The sequence below is a fragment of the Odontomachus brunneus genome, unplaced genomic scaffold (assembly GCF_010583005.1).
Source record: "Odontomachus brunneus isolate Ranch 3 - 2012 unplaced genomic scaffold, Obru_v1 Obru_scaffold_076, whole genome shotgun sequence".
Lineage (NCBI taxonomy): Eukaryota > Metazoa > Arthropoda > Insecta > Hymenoptera > Formicidae > Odontomachus > Odontomachus brunneus.
In genome coordinates, this window is record NW_022639526.1 from 1,596,131 (window position 1) to 1,614,797 (window position 18,667).

Sequence of the window (18,667 nt, forward strand, 5' to 3'; positions counted from 1 at the left end):
GGGGGGGGGGAATCTCGTAAATGAAAGGGACTGGTAAGCAAGGGAGGGGATAGAGGGAGAGATGAGACTCCGAAACGTATTGTGAATTGTGATCGGAACTGGACTTCCGGAAACAACAGCCGTGCTCTGGCGGCGGAAGTTTACGAGGAATTAGCCCGCAACGCTGGAACTAGCCGTGCCGGTTAAAGCTTAGTAATAGTTACAAATCTAACGGGTTAACGCGGGAATAGCTAGAAATTGTACGAACGGACACGGAAGACGAGGTGGACGGGGTAGGACGGGGTGTTATAACAATAAGGAACGACCTCGGGACGTTCCCGAGGGGCGCGAGAATGGACATAACATTTGCTGTGTCCTCTGTTGCCTTTAATTACAAGTGGACTGTGTAATGACTGTGGCGAAAGCGGCTGAATGTAACAGTGTAAATCACAGCACGGGAGTGATTTGTAACGGTCGAGCAACGAGTCGATCGATCGCGACGATCAGCCGCTCATTATGGTCCCAATGCGCGCTGCGGTCGTAATGAACCTCGCAGGCTAGCCCGCCGCGCCGTTTAACGCGAGTTATACCAAGTTACATGTTTGCTTCGGCCCTGCACCAGAGCTGGATACAGCGGTAGAGCGTGTACAACAAGCTTCATAGTTCGCGATGACTTCGGCAAAGATTAACGATCTACGTGATTGCTGTTGCGATGTAATCCGGCGCAACTCTCCCGACAACTTTCGTTGATTTTGGTCAGGGTAATGATCAGTGCTGGCAGCGAGAAGTGAGAGCAGAAGATAAGCCACTACGATTTCCCCGGATGATACGAAGTAATTTGCGAGGCGGCGAGAATTTCCGCGACTTCGTGCCAATTTACGTTCTGCCCTTACCATCATTCCGGTGGAGACGGCAATACCTCGACCGCAGTATGTGTTGGGCACGATGTCGCCGAAACCGACGCTCAGGAACGTGATGGCGATGAGCCACATGGCGTTGAGGAGATTTGCGTGTTCTTCATCATGGTACCTGTCATGCCAAAGCGAAGATTGGATTACGAACAAAGCGCACGTATATGGATACATTTTTCTTCAAATTTGCTTTCAGATTTATGTCATTTTTTTTTCCTCTTTTAATCTCGGCAAGTTTTTCGTTAGCTTTTTGAGGTCTCTGGTTTTCACTCGTCTCAAGTAAAATGTTCAGATTTGAATTCAAAGTTAGATGAAAAATCTTCAGTTGAAACGCGCGCGATTACACATATGATATAATTCAACTGAAAAATTTGGATCTGATTCTGAATAAAAATGTGAGCATTTCTTATGAGACAAGTTCCAGGTGACAACTTTTACTACAGGCCTAGAATACCTAAAAAATTTGAATTCCTGCAGACATACAAATTAAAAATTTTGGTGTTAGTTTTATTTCAAAATAAGAATGGTTGATATTGTTTTGAAAAAAATTTTTTGAAAAAAAATTGACATTAACAAAATCTCTTTAATTCTATTACTATTACTAGAAAAGTAATGAGATTATTTGGAGATAATATGGATATAATCTGGAAATTATCATATTAATCTTCCAATGTATTCAGATTTCTTTAATTTATACTTGAACAGCATATTTATAAAGGTAATTATTTTTGCTGGTGATTAAAATATGATAAACAATTATTTTACATAATCTTCCGACCTTCTCTATAAGAGGAGGCGGGCGCACTGCTTCCCGGAAAGGGACATTTCAGCAGTCGCGACTTTCTTTCATAGTTTGATATGTTCATTTCGCCACGGCCAGTATTTATCCCTTCGCCCGGGGGATAAGCGAACAATGGTGCGAGTACGGTAAGTTATAGGGCGAAAGATAGCATTATGCTTCCCGCGAGATTCATTATTGGGCGTGAAGAAGGCTGGGATGAGGTGGACGGCACACTGACTCTAATCCGCATCATAAAGTGTTTTAACGAGCCAGGCCGATGTTACATGTTTCCGCCTTAGCGCGGAATCTTTTACGGTCCATCAAAAGTTCCGGACCCCGGGCGATATCTGCGAGTCGACCCCAGCTGGTCGGTTATCGCTTCGCTCGTACGAATCGTAGCCGTTAACTGAATCGCACTTAAAGCACTAAATCGCCGATATTAGGAGCTTGATGTGTTCACTAACGCTTCCTCCCCGTGAAAACATAAAAAAATATATAGAGATTAATGCAAGAGTTGGTTTCACACAATTCAAACAATGATAATATCAGTTCTTCGAAATGGCGAAGACGAGAAATGGGGCGAGAGAGTCACTTCGACGAAATTAACTGTGTAACAAATGCGACAGTCTTTCTCTCACTCTTCGCTCATCTCTTTTACTTATCTCTTCTACGAAATTGATCATCCACACCTGACATAACGAACGTTCCGTCCGGTAGCACTCCCGTGGAACGAATTATTCTCGTAGCAACGTTGATTGCATGATTGATCGTCGACTGTGTTCCGCGAAAATCGCGTTATTGTCGTGGAAATTCACGCTGCCGCATGCGGACGTATATTGGATGAATAAAATATCGTTTAAATTTCGCGATAATTCGAGGTCCGATAATCCGTGCGTAAAACTGGCCTCGGGCTTGGTCGTCGTTTACAGGCGTGTGAGATTCAAATTATCGAATTGATTTGTTAATTCGGAAAAATGGCGAAATTCGAACACAACCGCAAAAACCGCTGACTTTGCGCGTTATTAAATAACGCGACGCTATCGCACATTCTTGTTGTGTAATACGACGTGTTTGTACGCGGTGATTTATTTTGCGAAATAAATTTAGAGGAAAAAGGATACTCGATGAAGTGTTTCACACCAGAGACCAGACGAGATTAATGACAGCAGAGGTGTCTACGGATAATGGCGGTTTATCACGGCACAATTTACGGACGATATGATATTTAGAGTTCATTCGAGACGATTAAGAGTATCGATCAAGAAATAGCGGCGCTAAATATTTTTCTATGACGAAATTCAACGTTGCTTTGACTCGCGAAACGCTCGCGATAAAAGAGTTTGTGCCATAAATATTGATATTCTAAATGTTGCGCGTATGCGCGTAACATTTACTTGATCGAATTAAAAATCAATACCGAAATCATACGGTGTTAAATGTTTGAAACGTCTTTCGATGAACAAATACCGCTTGTTAAACGGAATCCTTCACGAGAGACGTCAGCATTCGCGGCATTCATGTAACGTCCGTGAAAATATGTCGGAAAGCTGAATTACCCGCAACATTATCGAGAACATTATCATAATCTACTCTATATTGGAAGCAGAAGATAGGACCGCGCGAAATATATCAAACACGAAAGCCGCTTTCAATGATCGTCCTTTGGATAACAATGAAACAGTCGCTATTCCCACGGCTAAGGACCGCTCGCGGGCGCTCATCAAGGACTTCCGCAGGATGCTGAAGCTAGAGAGAGAGATGAACATTACCCGAGTGATAAATATTTTTGTTAAGGACGTGGGTGGGAGAGCTCATCCATTAAGGAGAACCGGAAGTTTTATTGAGGCGGCGGGTAGGAGAAGGATTCTCTCCTTCATCCAGAGCTACCTGGCTCTGATGGAATCCTCCGAGCAGCGCCTTGCGATATTACCTAGGCAAGATTGATTATTCCCGAAATCGGCGCGACTATTTACGGGGGAATTTAATTATTGGCTCCAGAATCCACTAAATCCCGTGCGATTCGCCAACGGCGACCTCAATCGGACCTGTCCCACCGGCGAGGACGCTGAGATTTATGATTACGGCGCGATCGCACGACGGATGGACGTACCATTACGTCGTAGATCAATCATCGTTGAAACGCACGCAAATGAGTCGTGTCCATTGAACTGTGTATGATTCCGAAATGCGCGTGTCACTGCTTTACCCTCCCTTGCCTCAGATAACGCCTCAGATTTGCGAAATGGAACAATTGCTCTTGCTCTTCTTCAGCAGAAAAATATAAGGGAGAAAGAGAGGGAGAGAGATCCGCGAAATCGTCTTGAGGCGGAATATAATCTGACATGCTTTCAGCACTTGCACACACGTCAGAAGCATAAAGAAAAATGACTGAAGAAATGAAAGAAAAATGATTGTTCCAACGCGGTTATTAGATGTTGGATATCTAAAAAGGTTCTGGAGCTCTAGATAACATAATCTAATGTAATATTTAATTGTGAAATGCTTGAAAAATTGAGATGTTGAATCAAATTGTTAAGCTGCAACCTCTCCGTCTACAATCACGAGATGTCAAGTTGAACTTTTACCTCTCACACTGTCGTAACGTCCACGAGGCGATGATCCACAGGGAGACCATGAACACCAAAAGCACCGTGCCGGGGCAGATGGTCATCAGGGTCTTGAGGACGAACCTGGTGTTGAAGTTGATGCGATTCAAGGCCCCTATACTGCGCGACGACGCGTCCGTGAAGAGCTTCGAATGCAGCAACATCACCCGGCAGATGAGGTAGAGCCTGAGGAACATCGGCAGCGAGAGAGTCACGTCGTACGGCACCCACTTGGAGCCGATGTCGCCGTTTTTGTTCGCCAGCTTGGTCGTCCACAGGAAGTAATACTCGCCCGGAATCGGGTGGATCGCGCAAATCACCAGCTCTAACGAGATCTGCGCGATCCGCTGCCAGGTCATCGCGATCCGCCAGTCGTCCGCGCAGTTATCGATCATGAACAACTGTCAGGCCAGAATACAAAAATTGGCAGATACTTATCAAGGGAAATCGAGAACATACTTTCTAACGTCATCTGTGCTCGTGACATTTTTCCACGGATTTTTGATCACCATGATGTTACACAATATGCATGTGTGTGTGTGTGTGTATGTTACACACAGAGTTATCATTAAATAAACAGAAATATTACACTTGCACGATCGCATCAAAAGAAAAACTAAACGGTAAAAATATGTATTAAAATTCTTGTATATTTGATTAATATTCAAAAAATACTCAAGTTATTAAAATAACATTGAATGAATTGGTTCAAAATCAAGGAACACTTTTCGAAGCTTTGGATGAATTTTTGTATCTTTTAGATTTTTCAATCTCTTTTATTGAATATTCCGATCAATCTTTTTCGTCAATATACCTCACGGGGATTAATATGTGCAGTATGTCAAGAGCTAATTGGGAGGAATATTATTAAACGCTCAGATTCTCATCGAATATGAATATCATCACAATATCTCTTTATGCATGACCATTTCGCACGATTGCTGGACGAGTAAATAAACGAGTAAATTAATCATGCCGGGCTATCGTATTATATGCAGAACGTGTTCAAAGCAATTTTTAGGTATGCCGGCATGTATCGATTCCGCTTGATATTGCTAATTACTCAATCGGGACAAATGAGCTCACGTATGCCGATATGAAAGTTCACACTTTGAGCTCCCTGATTAATATAAATTCCAGCCGTTTTGCCATAACTTGATTAAAACGGCGCAACACGTATTCGTTGTTTATCGTCGTCTGTTATGCGTGAGAGAACCGCGCCGTTGTAACCGTACGCTGCTGTTGTCGCCACGCCGGCGACAAATCATCCTTAACACTGTGACGATCCTTCCGGACCTAAAACATCTCACGCTAAAGGGTCTCACACACTGTAACACGTACTTTGGAGCGTGTAATTTACGTTGCGTCAACGTTGTGGGGGAGAGATTTTTGATATTACATATCTCCAATGCATACCCGACAGTGTGGCTCCTTTGTTGTTTTTGTTCTCCGCTTCGTGAATCTCAATTTCCACGTACTGTTTGACTTCGCAGATCCCGAATTCCCCAGCGTCGTTGATTTTGCAAATCTTCAGTAAACTCAGGATTTCCGATATCAGAGAAATCGACGATCCCACGGAATATCAAACCGCTAATTCTCCATGCATGGATCGATATCGCGAGTTCTCGCTAGAAAGGTATTAGGGAAGCTTCAGGGAATTATTGAAACTTGCGATATAACACGCCACACTGCAAGGTGGTGCAAGTTTTGAATACGGGTCGGATTTTAGCGATTTTAAATTTCGCTCTGGAGACCATGTTTCAACAATGAAGTTGTCTCATTGTCGAGGATCCGAGGGGCTGAATAGGACACATCTATCATAGTGCGCAAGACCTTTTACATCTTGGCGATATCTCACACCTGATACATCGCCGATACTTTGCAGCTCGTATTTTTCACCTGGTACGAGAGACGCGACCCGCCGGCGGTCTGCATAGATTAGCATAATGCAAGCAGAAGTCCATTTATCTGGAAGAATAATCCCGGAAACATGAGGATTCGTATAACGAGAAGATAGAAGGCTACACCGTACTGGGACACCGTGAGAGGAAGAATGTACGATATCAGGGATCGATCGCGGCAAAAACGCCGCAGGACGCGCGCTATACGTATTTAAGGAACTGAAGGTAAGACATCGATCTTGTATCGATGACGCACGCAAATTCAAACTGCGTGCGGATTCGAGATACCACGATGACACATATCGTAACTTCTGACCTTTATAGCAATCTAGGAACTACGATATCATGCATTCACGATTCCCTCTAGCACCCGTTAAAACGAGAAGCTACCACAGATTTGTACTGTCGAAGGTACGGGATATTAATGACGCACTTCAACAACTTTTCTCAAATCCGATAACGTACGTTGAATTTATAACGGTTCTTTAGGTGCGATTTGCTTTTTTTTTCTTTGCTGTCATCCGCGTGTACCGACAATTTGTCACATCATTCGTATCTTTGAGAACCCGTTGAAAACTCTGCGACCGTCACTCGTAAATTAGAGATTTGGGGAGGATGAGTTACGTGAAATCGATTCATCATTCATATCTGGGACATGAAGGGTGTGCACGATGCTGGAGGTCTCATCAGTCAGGAAAAGCCATAATAACTTTATTACAGAAATACGAATAGGTTGACGAGGTGTTAGTTGTATCGAATAAGAGGCAAAGAGGAGAGAGGAAAAGCGATCGGAAGGCCGTGTGAGCGACATCGATCAGGCGGACGACGTCTCCCAAGGGAAACTGCTTTACTTCGCAGCGCCAGGTGAATCCTAGCAAATCTGCGTATGCAAATCGTTGATAAACGACAATCAACAGGTGCTGAAAGGTCAACGGGCCATTAGGCTCCAAGCCAGCCTGTTGTTGCCGCAAAATTGCGCAAGCCAACTTGGAGTAGCCGGAATGGTCATCGTCATACACTTGGCAATATATCCAATCATCGACATCGATGGTTTCTCCATTAAAAGTGAGGGAAAAAACGAGGAACCTTTCACAGCTTCGACTTTTGGGCTGATATTATATAACAGACTGCGAACACACTCGAGATGATAGATAACATGCATACCCTTATCGTGCGCTTTAATCATGCAAGTCTTACGTGTCAGTGACTTAATTCAAGATTCCGCCCCGAAATACTCGTTAATCAAAATTGCTAGCGGATAATGGCCAGCCTTCAACGTGTCTTCTCAATGAATAATTAACTGTAAACTCGTTTCAAAATTTGTTATTAAAGTATGTGATGACTTGATAATCTAACTCGATGACTTAACTGACTTTCATTGAAATAAGCCCGGAGTTTGCAATCTATGTATATAGATCATTTCACGGAGGACTTGCTATATTGCGAAGAAAAAGCGTTTTTAATAAATTCGCATAAAAGGCGTACCGAAAGTTCCATTAAAGCCAAAGTCTCTAAACAATTTTTTTTCTACCCAGGAAATAGACGAGCAGGACTTGCTTCTATTGCAGATCGACGCCGCCGCGTCGATTTTCGTTGTCGCGCGTTGCGAGGGTGCGGCAATATTGGGGCCTCGATATATATCGCGTCGGAATTGCATCGCGCGACGACTGCGAGCTTGACGAGAACGTTTTTCCGGCACATTGAGTCGGGATTATTCGCTTCGGGATATGCGAAGGACATTGGCAGCTACCGTCTTTCTCCCTTTTCACTTCATGATCGGCTTCTACCGACCTGTTTCCATCGGAACGGAAACACTCAAGACAGAACCTGATCTGATCTGGCGGTTGAGACAACGAGCGTTTGAGAAGATATGTTTACCGAAAATTTGGAAACTTGGGTCAGAAGTCACGAGGTGTCGAAGGGAAATCGCGAATTCATCGGAAATCTTCGGCAAACTCCTTTAAGACGTCATACTTTCCGGCTTTGCTTTTGGGATATAAATGTCTCAGATTCCGTCGTCGTACACAATGCCCGATTCACGTTCATGCGAATCCGCCCGATGAAAGTCGAACGGGTAGAATCGGATACAGAAGTTACACAGCGTATCTTTGCGAATCAGCCCGTACATATAAAAGTCTCCGACGTCGAGACTTGAAAGATGGCCATAGCGTCAATATTTGAGTTGGCGCTTAAATAATCAGACCACTCCGTGCTTTACGGAGCTTCGCGAAGCTCGCTTTACTGCCGACCATTGGTATCTTATTAAGACGAGTTCCGGCCTGGCCGGAAGCGAACTGAAAGCCGCCGGAGACTTCTCTCCGCTGCCTCGTGCTTCTTGTCTCTCTTTTCCGGACGACATTATCGCGTAAGACCATCGGGCTTATAATCCGCGCGCTTAAGTTGAGAACTTCCCGATAATTTTTCCGGACGCTTGAGATATTACGAGTACCCACAAATAATCAAGTATTTCAAAGTGAAACACACTTAAAAGACGGAGCTTTTATTTTCAATTAAATTATACATTACGTCAGACACACACAAAGCTTTAATATCAATAAACCAAGCTTTATCTATAGACATTTAATCAATGGTATAAATTGGATATTTCGCTCGAATAGCAGACACTAAGAAAATACTGCTCATATATCACGTGGCAAGAAGAAATTGACAGAAATAACAGTTTCATCAATTCTTCATTACTCTCATAGGAATTTTTAATATACATCTATATATTATGTGTTTAGTATCAACCTGTCAAGTAAAACCTTGTCTATAGACTTCTAATTAACGATATAAATTAAATATCCAAATAGTACATTAAGAAAATATTGCTTATATATAGCGGAAGTAGAAGAAGAGTGTCGTAAATACTTGATTATTTATGGGAACTTCTAATATGTGTGTGTGTGAATATATGTGCATGTAGCTCGACATAAATATCCTGGAAGTCGATGACGGCACATTGTGCGTGAGTAATCGCAGATAAAATTTGATCACGCGCGCACCGTAATTGGCCTTTTATTAGCGGTGCATTAATAGTCCCGAGCTCGCACAGCCCCGGCGAAATTGTCCACGCTCGCGATACCATTTCGATTAGCTTGGCGTCGGTTTCCCGCGATTTTGACGGACGGATACAATAGACGGCAGTTAAATTCCCGCGATCACTGAGGCGTAATGTCGCGCTTGGCCTACTCGGAACGATACATACAGCAAAACGTAACGGCGACTCGCCTCTATAAACTATATTTCTCAATTTCACACATTCTTTTTATTTATGGTGTTAATTCTCTCATTCCCTCTCTCTCTTTCTCATGAGAGCATGTGTGTTTCACAGGCTACATGGAGATATTGGCTTATGATTTTCATATTATATTATTACAATAATAACTTACGCTAATAATTTATAATGAGCGAATAATCATGATTGCAATGATATTTGTGGTAGCATTAGCATGCATTATTTGTAATAATAATTTATTTGCATACTACGACAGGAATAACAATAGTAATGACAATCTACACGTTTCCATACACTGAAAGAAAAATATAGTTGCTTTTGGCGTCAACTATATTTTTTTGTGATTTTAACCAGAAAAGTAATTAGAAGAACCATCTTTCTAATAACACTTACTAAAATAATGATTTTCCTATTTTTATAATTAAAATCACAAAAGAATATAGTTGACGCCAAAAGCAACTATATTTTTCTCTCAGTGTAACTAAGAGATATTTAGAACCTAGAATATTTCTCGGGGGTAAATATTTTTACGCGAAAATGATAAAACTGCAGTAATCGTGCGAACGAAAGGCTTAAATTATTAAAATAATTTTCTTATTTTCTGTGAGTAATCAGTCTGTGATCTTTGTATCTTGTTGGATCTGTTATTAGACTGTCATCGCGCTGCCTCGAATAATTCTACATTTATTTAAATGTACATTTGTTGTATGCATATTTTGAGCTGTACGTACCTGAACTTCTAAGGCATGGTAAGCAAATATGAGGCCAAGCAGTATCACAGTAGACACAGAGATCAGGGTTTTCAGTGCTGTCGACCAAAACGAGGCCTGAAACAGAATATAGTTCTTGTTATCTTCTCCATCTATGGAATTATACCGATTTATACGATAACATTTCGTCATAATAGTGTAAAGTTCCATTTTCGGGGAAATAATATACCAGATATGTAGGTGTTTAAGTGTAGGTGTGGCGCGTGCCTCGGAAAATTATAGCTATTTCTCACGAACGGCAAAAATATGATCGAAACAAACGGTGATTATTTTTAAGCATTTACACGTCTCGGACAATGAATAATCGAGTATTCGACAATACAACGGTGAATTTTAATGTCAAAACGAAGTAATTAAAGGCAGATGCAACAAAGTCTGTTGTTGCCACGCGTTAATTGTCCACGTCCCTTGGACAAATGAAATATTCACGCGCCTTTGTAAAGAGTTCTTTATTGTCCTATCGTAAAAAGTCAAGCACAGCGCTTTTGCTAACAGCTTGAAATTCACGACACGGCTAGAAAAGGCGCTAACCGTTTTCAGCGCTCGTAAAAAGCGCCAACGTAGAGGACACTGTGCTTCAAAAAAGGGGAAGAAAAAATAAAATTGCCTGCCCCTTCCGCCCTCCTACCTGTCTGTCAAGTTTATGTTCTGTGGAGAAACTCGAGAAATTGCTGTGATTTTTACGACCTCTCGAATCTCGCATTCATTCCTTGAGCCCTTACGTTGAACAAATATCGTGTTGGGAAATGGCGTTGAACGAAGTATTGATACACAGGTTATCGAATCTACGAAGTTCATTACACAAAGTAATGAGCAGTGAACCCGACACCGACAACGAGCGGAAATATTGGCGATTCGCGAAACAAAGTATCTCACGAAACGGAATCGAGGAGTCTCCAACGATCCGCTAATCTTAACGATCGCGTTAAAAATTTCGCCGTAAAACATGGCGCGCGCTTTATCGTACGCTGTAAATTCACTTGCGATTTTATCTGCTCGGGTTTACTGTAATTTCGTGACGCCTGAAATTTACGAAGGTTGATTCCCGCGGAGTGTCGTCGTCGATCGCCGCTCACAGATTTGAGTTTCACCGACCGTGTTATTTTTAGCGATTTAAGTTAGACGCAGACTCGAGCGACTTTTGGTGATTTCGTTCGTTCAGCAGTTCGTTCAGCTTAAATAACACGAAGACCTTAATTCAGTCAACTTCACTCTCAAAGGAATAAGCCGTGATTGTTACCAGCTCTTGTAGTTTGCAAATTTTTCCTATTCAGCTTCGCGGAATTGCAAATTCTGTGAATGTACATATGTTAATACATGGTGCTGCAGTTTGTGTTATACGAAATGTAGGAAAAATTTTTTGCAAGTGTCATTTTATATGATAGCTGACTTTACCTTTTATTTTCGCTTGATGTGAAAATTAAAAATTTATATACGTAAAATAAAAGTTGAGCGCTATGCAGGCGATCTGTGAAGACACCACTAGACCGGCAGAATACAATTTGAAAAATTTGATAAAAAGAATTTGAAAACTACGATTTGGCTGCACATATGCTGGCGTATATCTGGTAAAGAAAGATAATACACGTAGTTGTTTAGATAATCCGTTAGCACTGTCCGACTATATATGAATGAACTGAATACGCATGTATGTACGCTACGTGTGTATATATGTATACATGCGTAACATGAAGTCAACTAAAACAACATCTGTAACTCAATATTAGCGAACTGCCTACATGTACGACACATTACTCTTTTTTTACCTATACCCCTCGACTTCTCACGACACTCCCACATTCTCTTAATCGGGAATTTAACTCGTAACGTGCTGAATGAGTGTGACGTGAAGAAGAAAAGCGTTTTATGATACTTTCGACACTGTTTGTGCAATGAAAGACTTGTAGACACCGCGATATCGAAGTAGTCATTATTTTGATTAGCGTGTTCTTCGCTGTTTCTGTACTCGAGGGGATAGTTTTGACAACTTTTTTTGTACGTGTACATAGTATATTCGGTGCGCGTGTGAGAGCGGCTTAAGAGATTTTCGGCCAGGTGAATTGTGGATGGCAATAACGCGCTGCTTTCCGGAAGAACGACGACAACAAGTGCGCTGGCCGGGCGAAGCCCTTTTCCACCATGTAATCTGGAAAGGGATTAAAGACGCGTAAGAACGAAAAGAGCCAATCCGAACATCAGTTACCTCTCTCCCCGTCGCTCTCTCCCGTGAGGTTTCTTTTCTAAATCTCAAAGATAATAAATTTCGCAAATAGCGTAATATTTGACCATGAAAGATTTTATTAGGATTTAGGAAGAGTCGTGAAGTAATAAAAATCTTATTATAACAAATTGCGAAAATACTTTCGAAATATTAAGACAGAATTCTCTGTTATAGAAATTAAATATTTAATACATTCCCCATGAAAGTTATGTGAAAAAAATATTTCTTTTATTAAATATTTCTTTTTATTATACACGGAGCGGGAAATTTCATCAAATTTATAGTTTCATTATTTCATCAAATTTTCATTTTATTTAATGTCGAAATTTTTTCCTGGATATACTTTTATAGAATTCTCGCATAACACTTGGAAGATAGAATGCTGACATTTAAAGTGATCAATATCAGCGATACGCGCATCTGTACGAGCGTAAAAAATCTGAGACCATAAAAATTTCGTCCCTGCGAGTAAATCGTCTGTCACGCACAGATCCAACGGAATACAATGTAAGAATAACAAGACCATGACTGTTCATTTGCAAAACGTCACCGGCATGCCGATATTCGGCGAAATCCCCTCGTTGTCACTGGCAGCCGGTCGAATTCATAAACGGATTAACGAGGTGAGCCAATTACCGGTTATCGTGTCTTAAAGTTGAAAGCCACGAGTTTCGACGTGTTACGCATGCGGGCGCTGGGATTCGCCATAATAAATTTACGAGCTGGCCGTCGATTGTGCCCTGATACCGTTCACTAAAGGAGCCTATCGATACAGGAAGGTGGAGAGAGGACAGGGGAGGATTATACGAGCCGCAACCGCGGTCCATGAATTATTGCGATCGCAACTACGGAGGCCGATTTCCACGCCGCGAGTCCATCTCGGAAAATCACGTCGGCGTTTCCGTGTTCAAAGAACGAATATGGGCTCTGTGCCGGTATATGGTATGACGTAGAGTATATATCTCTGTCGGGAGATATCTTTACACGCGTTATCTTTAGAATGGTTTTTTATCTTTCATTTAGTTTTTTATTTATATATTATAACCGTCTTATATTTTATTTTGTATTTATTCAAGAACAACGTGCGTCGCTTTACGACTAGACACGCAAGAAAGAGAGAAAGAGAGAGAATCCAAAAGACGCGCAAAAGATATCTTTAAAGGGCATTTCTGATAAATTAGGCCACTTTTGAAGTGTTTTCAGACGCGTTCCAATATTAAACGTTCTCGTAATTAAAGCTTTCTCTCTCTTTCTCTCTCTTTTTTCTCTCTTTCTGCCGAATTCTGTCAAAGGAAGACCGACCCTAGACCTGTCAGAGAACCTGTCATTAAAACCTGACTGGATAGCGGTAGCCGACACACTATATGCTGTAACTGATACGAATTGGAATCGATTTGTTCCCAGTCAAAAATGTCAAAGCACTAATAGGTTTCGACCATAATTAGAAAAAAAAAAACAATTCTCCAAAAATGTGTACACGCGACGTACGTGCAGAAACACGTACATGTGCGTATACACATATATTTTGTTATGGACATATTTGTACATACGTATGTATATACAAATATGTCCATAATAAAATATACACAAATATATACGATGAAATAATAACGTATACTTGACTGTATACATGACGTAAGGACGAAAATACCCCTTATTTATCTTTCACGAAGCCAGCCGCATCATGTTGCTCGTCCTTTCCGGCGGGATTTGGGCTGTTCCCACAACCACGAGGGATTTTAATGGGCTCCTTACGAAAACTTAAGCGGGTATCCATCCCCTTAAAGGCCCGAACGATCGATTGAAACAATATAGGGAACCGTGCCAAGCCGTCGCTCTTGGCGATCCAAAGGATTCCTCTTTGTTTCGCATCATCGAGTTCCTTCCGACAATGTCTTGGCTCGTACGTATTCGCGCTGCCATTCGTCCTGACGCCTATTGTATTAGCTTTTGCTGCCTCGCTACTCGCACGAAAATGGTCGACGAGGATTACGCGTCTCCTTCTCTCGAATATTTTGTGTTCTTTTTTAATGAAGGGTCTCACGCGATTCCCCGAAGAATTCCCGTCATTATCCCGTTTTCTTTCTGACCTCTCACTAGTTCTCACTGAGAGAAACCCGAGAGATAATATTATTAGTATTTCCATCATCAAATTACATTTAACGACATTCTTAATTACGGAAGTATTCAACAGTCAAGTTCAGTCCTTTGTATAAATTTACATTTAACAAATATTTTTGCCTCATTGTATTTTTTGTTGCGACAATAACAAGAGTAGAATAATATTCCGCTACTAAATATCTAAATGACATTGTATTTTACATAATAAGAAAACTTGTACATACAATCTCTTTCTTTTTCTTTCTCTCTCTGTATGTGTGGCCAGGCATATAAAGCCTTCATATTAAAGCCTTCATATTGCTTTATCTCTTAATTTTGTCGGTATTTTTAAGTATCTCAGTTTCAATAAAAATGAGCACGATGTTCGAGGTACCTTCCCTATTGATGCTCATGGTATATATATCGTAATATCACAACTCGTAAATAAAATATTTGCCGAATGCCGGGGTGCGAGCTTTCAGACTCTCGAGGTTACTATAGCGACGGCATGATCTATTCGTGCGTGTTCGTGCGCATGTCGCACTTTCGACCGAGCGAGCCGCGCGTCGTTTGTGTGGTCACGCCCTGTGAAATTAACAGAAACCCCTTTGCTGTTTTTTGTCTCTCTTTCTGTCGAAAAAAAAAAAAAAAATAAAAAAACGTTAAAGTAATCGCGTTTCAGGACACTGCGAGTTTCGATGGCGGAATTCTACGGCCTTGTGACAGGCGAATATATTGAGGATGTAACATGTGTCATTACGTGAGCTTTCGAGTCGTCTGCAAAACACGTGCGTTAGTTTAATATCGGGTATGCGACAGAAGAAAAATACGATGATAGATGGTAAAATAATTTTGTTGAATTTGAAATTATCTTTCAATGCGGTCAGTTATAAAAAAAAAATTTGAGAATAAAAATGTTCAAAGTTAAATTTACTTATTGTACGTTTTTGAGAACTGGATATTCAGTTTTTGAGAATTGAATATGAAATTCAAATTTTTTTTTTAATTTAAATTTATATAAAATTCGTGTTTGAAGGGAGGAATTTTTTAGAATGTGGAGGGAAGCTTATTGAGCGTAAAAGAATAGAATGGGAAAGTAGCGAGTGGAAGTATCGGAAGGTCGGGAATTGTGAAGTGGACGATATGATAGAGGACAGAAAGGAAAAGGAAGCACAGATAGTATTGAACTTGAACTTCCAGTTGACACGGCGGGAATGGCTTTTTATAATTCGCCAATGACATATTTATCGACGACGTGGGATTTTCAGTTCGTCTCATGTTTCGATTCTTCGAACAAGCGTATGTCGATTTATAACATGGACGGTTATTTATAGACGGTTATTTTGGATTTAGGTTGCCTTTAGCTGTCGGACATTCCTTCGACGCACGTGCGCTCCACCTTTGGCGATAAAAGATCAACTCTAGTCGGGAGATTACTCCCGACATGATGTGTCTTGTGGGACACCGAATCACACACGTGTTTCATCGATATAGATGTGTAAACGCTCGACCTAACATCTCGCAAGTGAGTTGTAGCGGATGCTAACAATTTGCTCGTATGTAATCATAACTAGGGTTTATTTACGAATTTAGCTCAAATATCGGATAAGAAGAATCGAACATTGCTACGTGCTAAACGTCAAGTTTGCTCCGACGGAATTTCGACTTAAGAATTGAAACACTGCAAATAGACCGAAGAGAAATCAATATCAAACTGCTTCGAGAGATCGACGTGAAGTGACGCGCGGTTAATTCAGCTTGCTTTGTAAGCGGAAGCATATTGTAGATTCTAAGAAAAAAAAAACGCGATAAAAACGGGCGGCATGAATACAAAAGGCGTAATTATTGGAATTAATTTTCGTTTTGTTACAACGGTAAGATGACAAATGATTTTCTTAACTGATCGCGTGTTTTACCAGGGTAATTTCCGCAACAGCCAACAGGAAGCGGCGAACAGAATTCCCCCTTTATTATACTACTTCCGCCGATACATCATGAGAATATACCCTTGTCCTGCGCAGATTATAAAGCGATCATCGCCCGTTCTCTCCCTTCTCTCTCTCTCTCTCTCTCTCTCTCTCTCTCTCTCTTTCTTTCTCTCTCTCTCTCTCACATACACACATACACTCTCTCTCTTTCTCCCCATCCGACCAAACTCGATAAAGGTTGTCTTCTTCCAAAGAAGCCCGACAAGGAGAAATAAGACGAAAGATTCGAGTGAACTCGCGGTGCTCCTCCGACGCGCCTGAAAAATTAATCCCCGACGAGGAAGACGTTCCTCCGACGTCAAAGGAAGCGAGTTGATAGGAAAGAAGAGGCTCGCGGAAGGGATCGACCACTTCTTTGAGGTGGGAAATAATTACTCAAGCTTATCGCAGCTCGCGTTTCATCGGCAAAACGTTCTGTTGGCAAGAAACTTGCAAAGAGTCTAAGTGAAAGTTTGGACATTCGGAAGTTTCAAAGTCGACTTTTCGTGGACTTCTTCCAGAGATTGGAAATACATGTGAGTCAGTCGCTATTCAGACATTAATCATAAAAGAATGCACAGTTCCAAAAATCAAAAGTTCTAACAAAGATTGATGTATTCGAGGATTCTTAATATTGTTTTATTTTATTCTAAAATTGCGGATTACAAAAGTTGAAGAATTTAGATTGCAAGAACATTTTGAATTTTGTAGATTTCAAATTGTCGATGAAACAGGACTTGACAGACACAAGATTGAGGAAATGCAGATTTCTCAGTGTTGTGACGCTAAACGATTCTAGAGATAAGAAACATTCCGAGATTTATGACGCACAGGAAGAAATGTAAATTATCAATTTAATTTATTCACGGGGACTACTGCTCAGTAGGTTAACGGATTTTCGCACAATATCATTCTAATTATGTCACGGACGACGAATCTTAAAGACTGAAAGAGACTCAGAAAAGTTTAATCTTCGTTGGTCAAAGCACTGCAGAGATATGCATTACGGACAGTCTTTCGACATCAAAGCTCGTCTCGCTTAGGGATGTCGACAAACACGTCTACGAGAGAGAAAAATAATTATTTGTACCCTCGGGCCGGTTAAGCTAACACGAGGGACAAAATCTCATCCAATTTGAAATTTCATTTACGAGAAATCTCATTTGGATTCGTTGCACGATGCGCGATTCGTTAGAATTTACGTCAACCAAGAGAATCTGCAGGTCTGTGCTTCGGTCGTTCGCGCGAATGTATGTATCAGGTGTCTGCATCTTCAATAAAAACGGTAAAAGACAAATGAATATAAACGAGCAGAGTGTATGATTACTTCGTAATAAACGCCGCCATAAAGGATACACAGATAATTGCAACATAAATTTACATTAAATATGAAAACTGAGAATTAAGAACAACTTGCACCGAGTGTTTCAATGTCCAAGTATCAAATTTGAAATTAGGACACGGGCACGTCAACCTGATTAAAAAGTAAGAAAATGATAATACAAGAAGCTGACAAGCTAACACAATTATGAAAAGATGGATAATAGATTTAAGCCGAAAAAATGGAAATTTAGTTACTTTATACGAGGAACTTTATGTTTTATAATGATTAATATGAATGTCTAATGAGATATGGACATTATAAAATATAATGTAATTTATTAACGTTATTCAACGAGTATAGCAAAACTAGTCCCTCTTATTACCAAGTATAATCAATCATGTAATATTCATGACAAATGTAATGGAAAACTAATATGGCGATGTGGTTTTAAATACATGTTTCCCTACGGCTTGTGTCTTCATAAAAAGCGTATGCGGTAGTAATTTTCATGTAATTATCACGAAATGAATGTTTCATGCATTATGTCGTTGCAAAATATATTCCTATCGCGATATCAACTGTGCTCCATTGCAAAAAGTTAATTTCCGCATAAAAAGGACGCGCCATTGCAGCGAGTGCTCGCTGTTAATTCTGTCTTTGCTCTATCGCGGGATGCACGTTCGTTTATTTTGCGGCACCTCGCGAGACGATGCACTTCCAGCTACGGCAGCCGGGAGCGAAGTCGGGGAAAGTCTGTTCGCGGTTTGCGAAGAGAAAAAAGAACGCATTATCGAGCCAGGGGAACTTAAAAGCCGGCCTTTTCGCCGGATTTAGCCTTCGAGGAACTTATCGTCGCAAAAAGGCTCGAT

At 41.0% G+C, this 18,667-nt stretch overlaps 1 protein-coding gene across 8 annotated transcripts in view; it reads right to left on the reverse strand.

Annotated features, from left to right (window-relative positions):
• The window catches only part of LOC116847288 (small conductance calcium-activated potassium channel protein), a 154,508-nt gene that overhangs the window by 17,665 nt on the left and 118,176 nt on the right, over positions 1-18,667 (reverse strand). For all 8 annotated transcript variants that reach the window (XM_032822133.1, XM_032822131.1, XM_032822130.1 and 5 more), the window contains 3 exons: positions 10,148-10,243; positions 4,257-4,678; positions 873-1,008 (listed from right to left, as the gene is read on the reverse strand). In XM_032822133.1, coding sequence (XP_032678024.1) covers positions 873-1,008; positions 4,257-4,678; positions 10,148-10,243 — 654 coding nt within the window. The remainder of the gene's footprint in view (positions 1-872; positions 1,009-4,256; positions 4,679-10,147; positions 10,244-18,667) is intronic.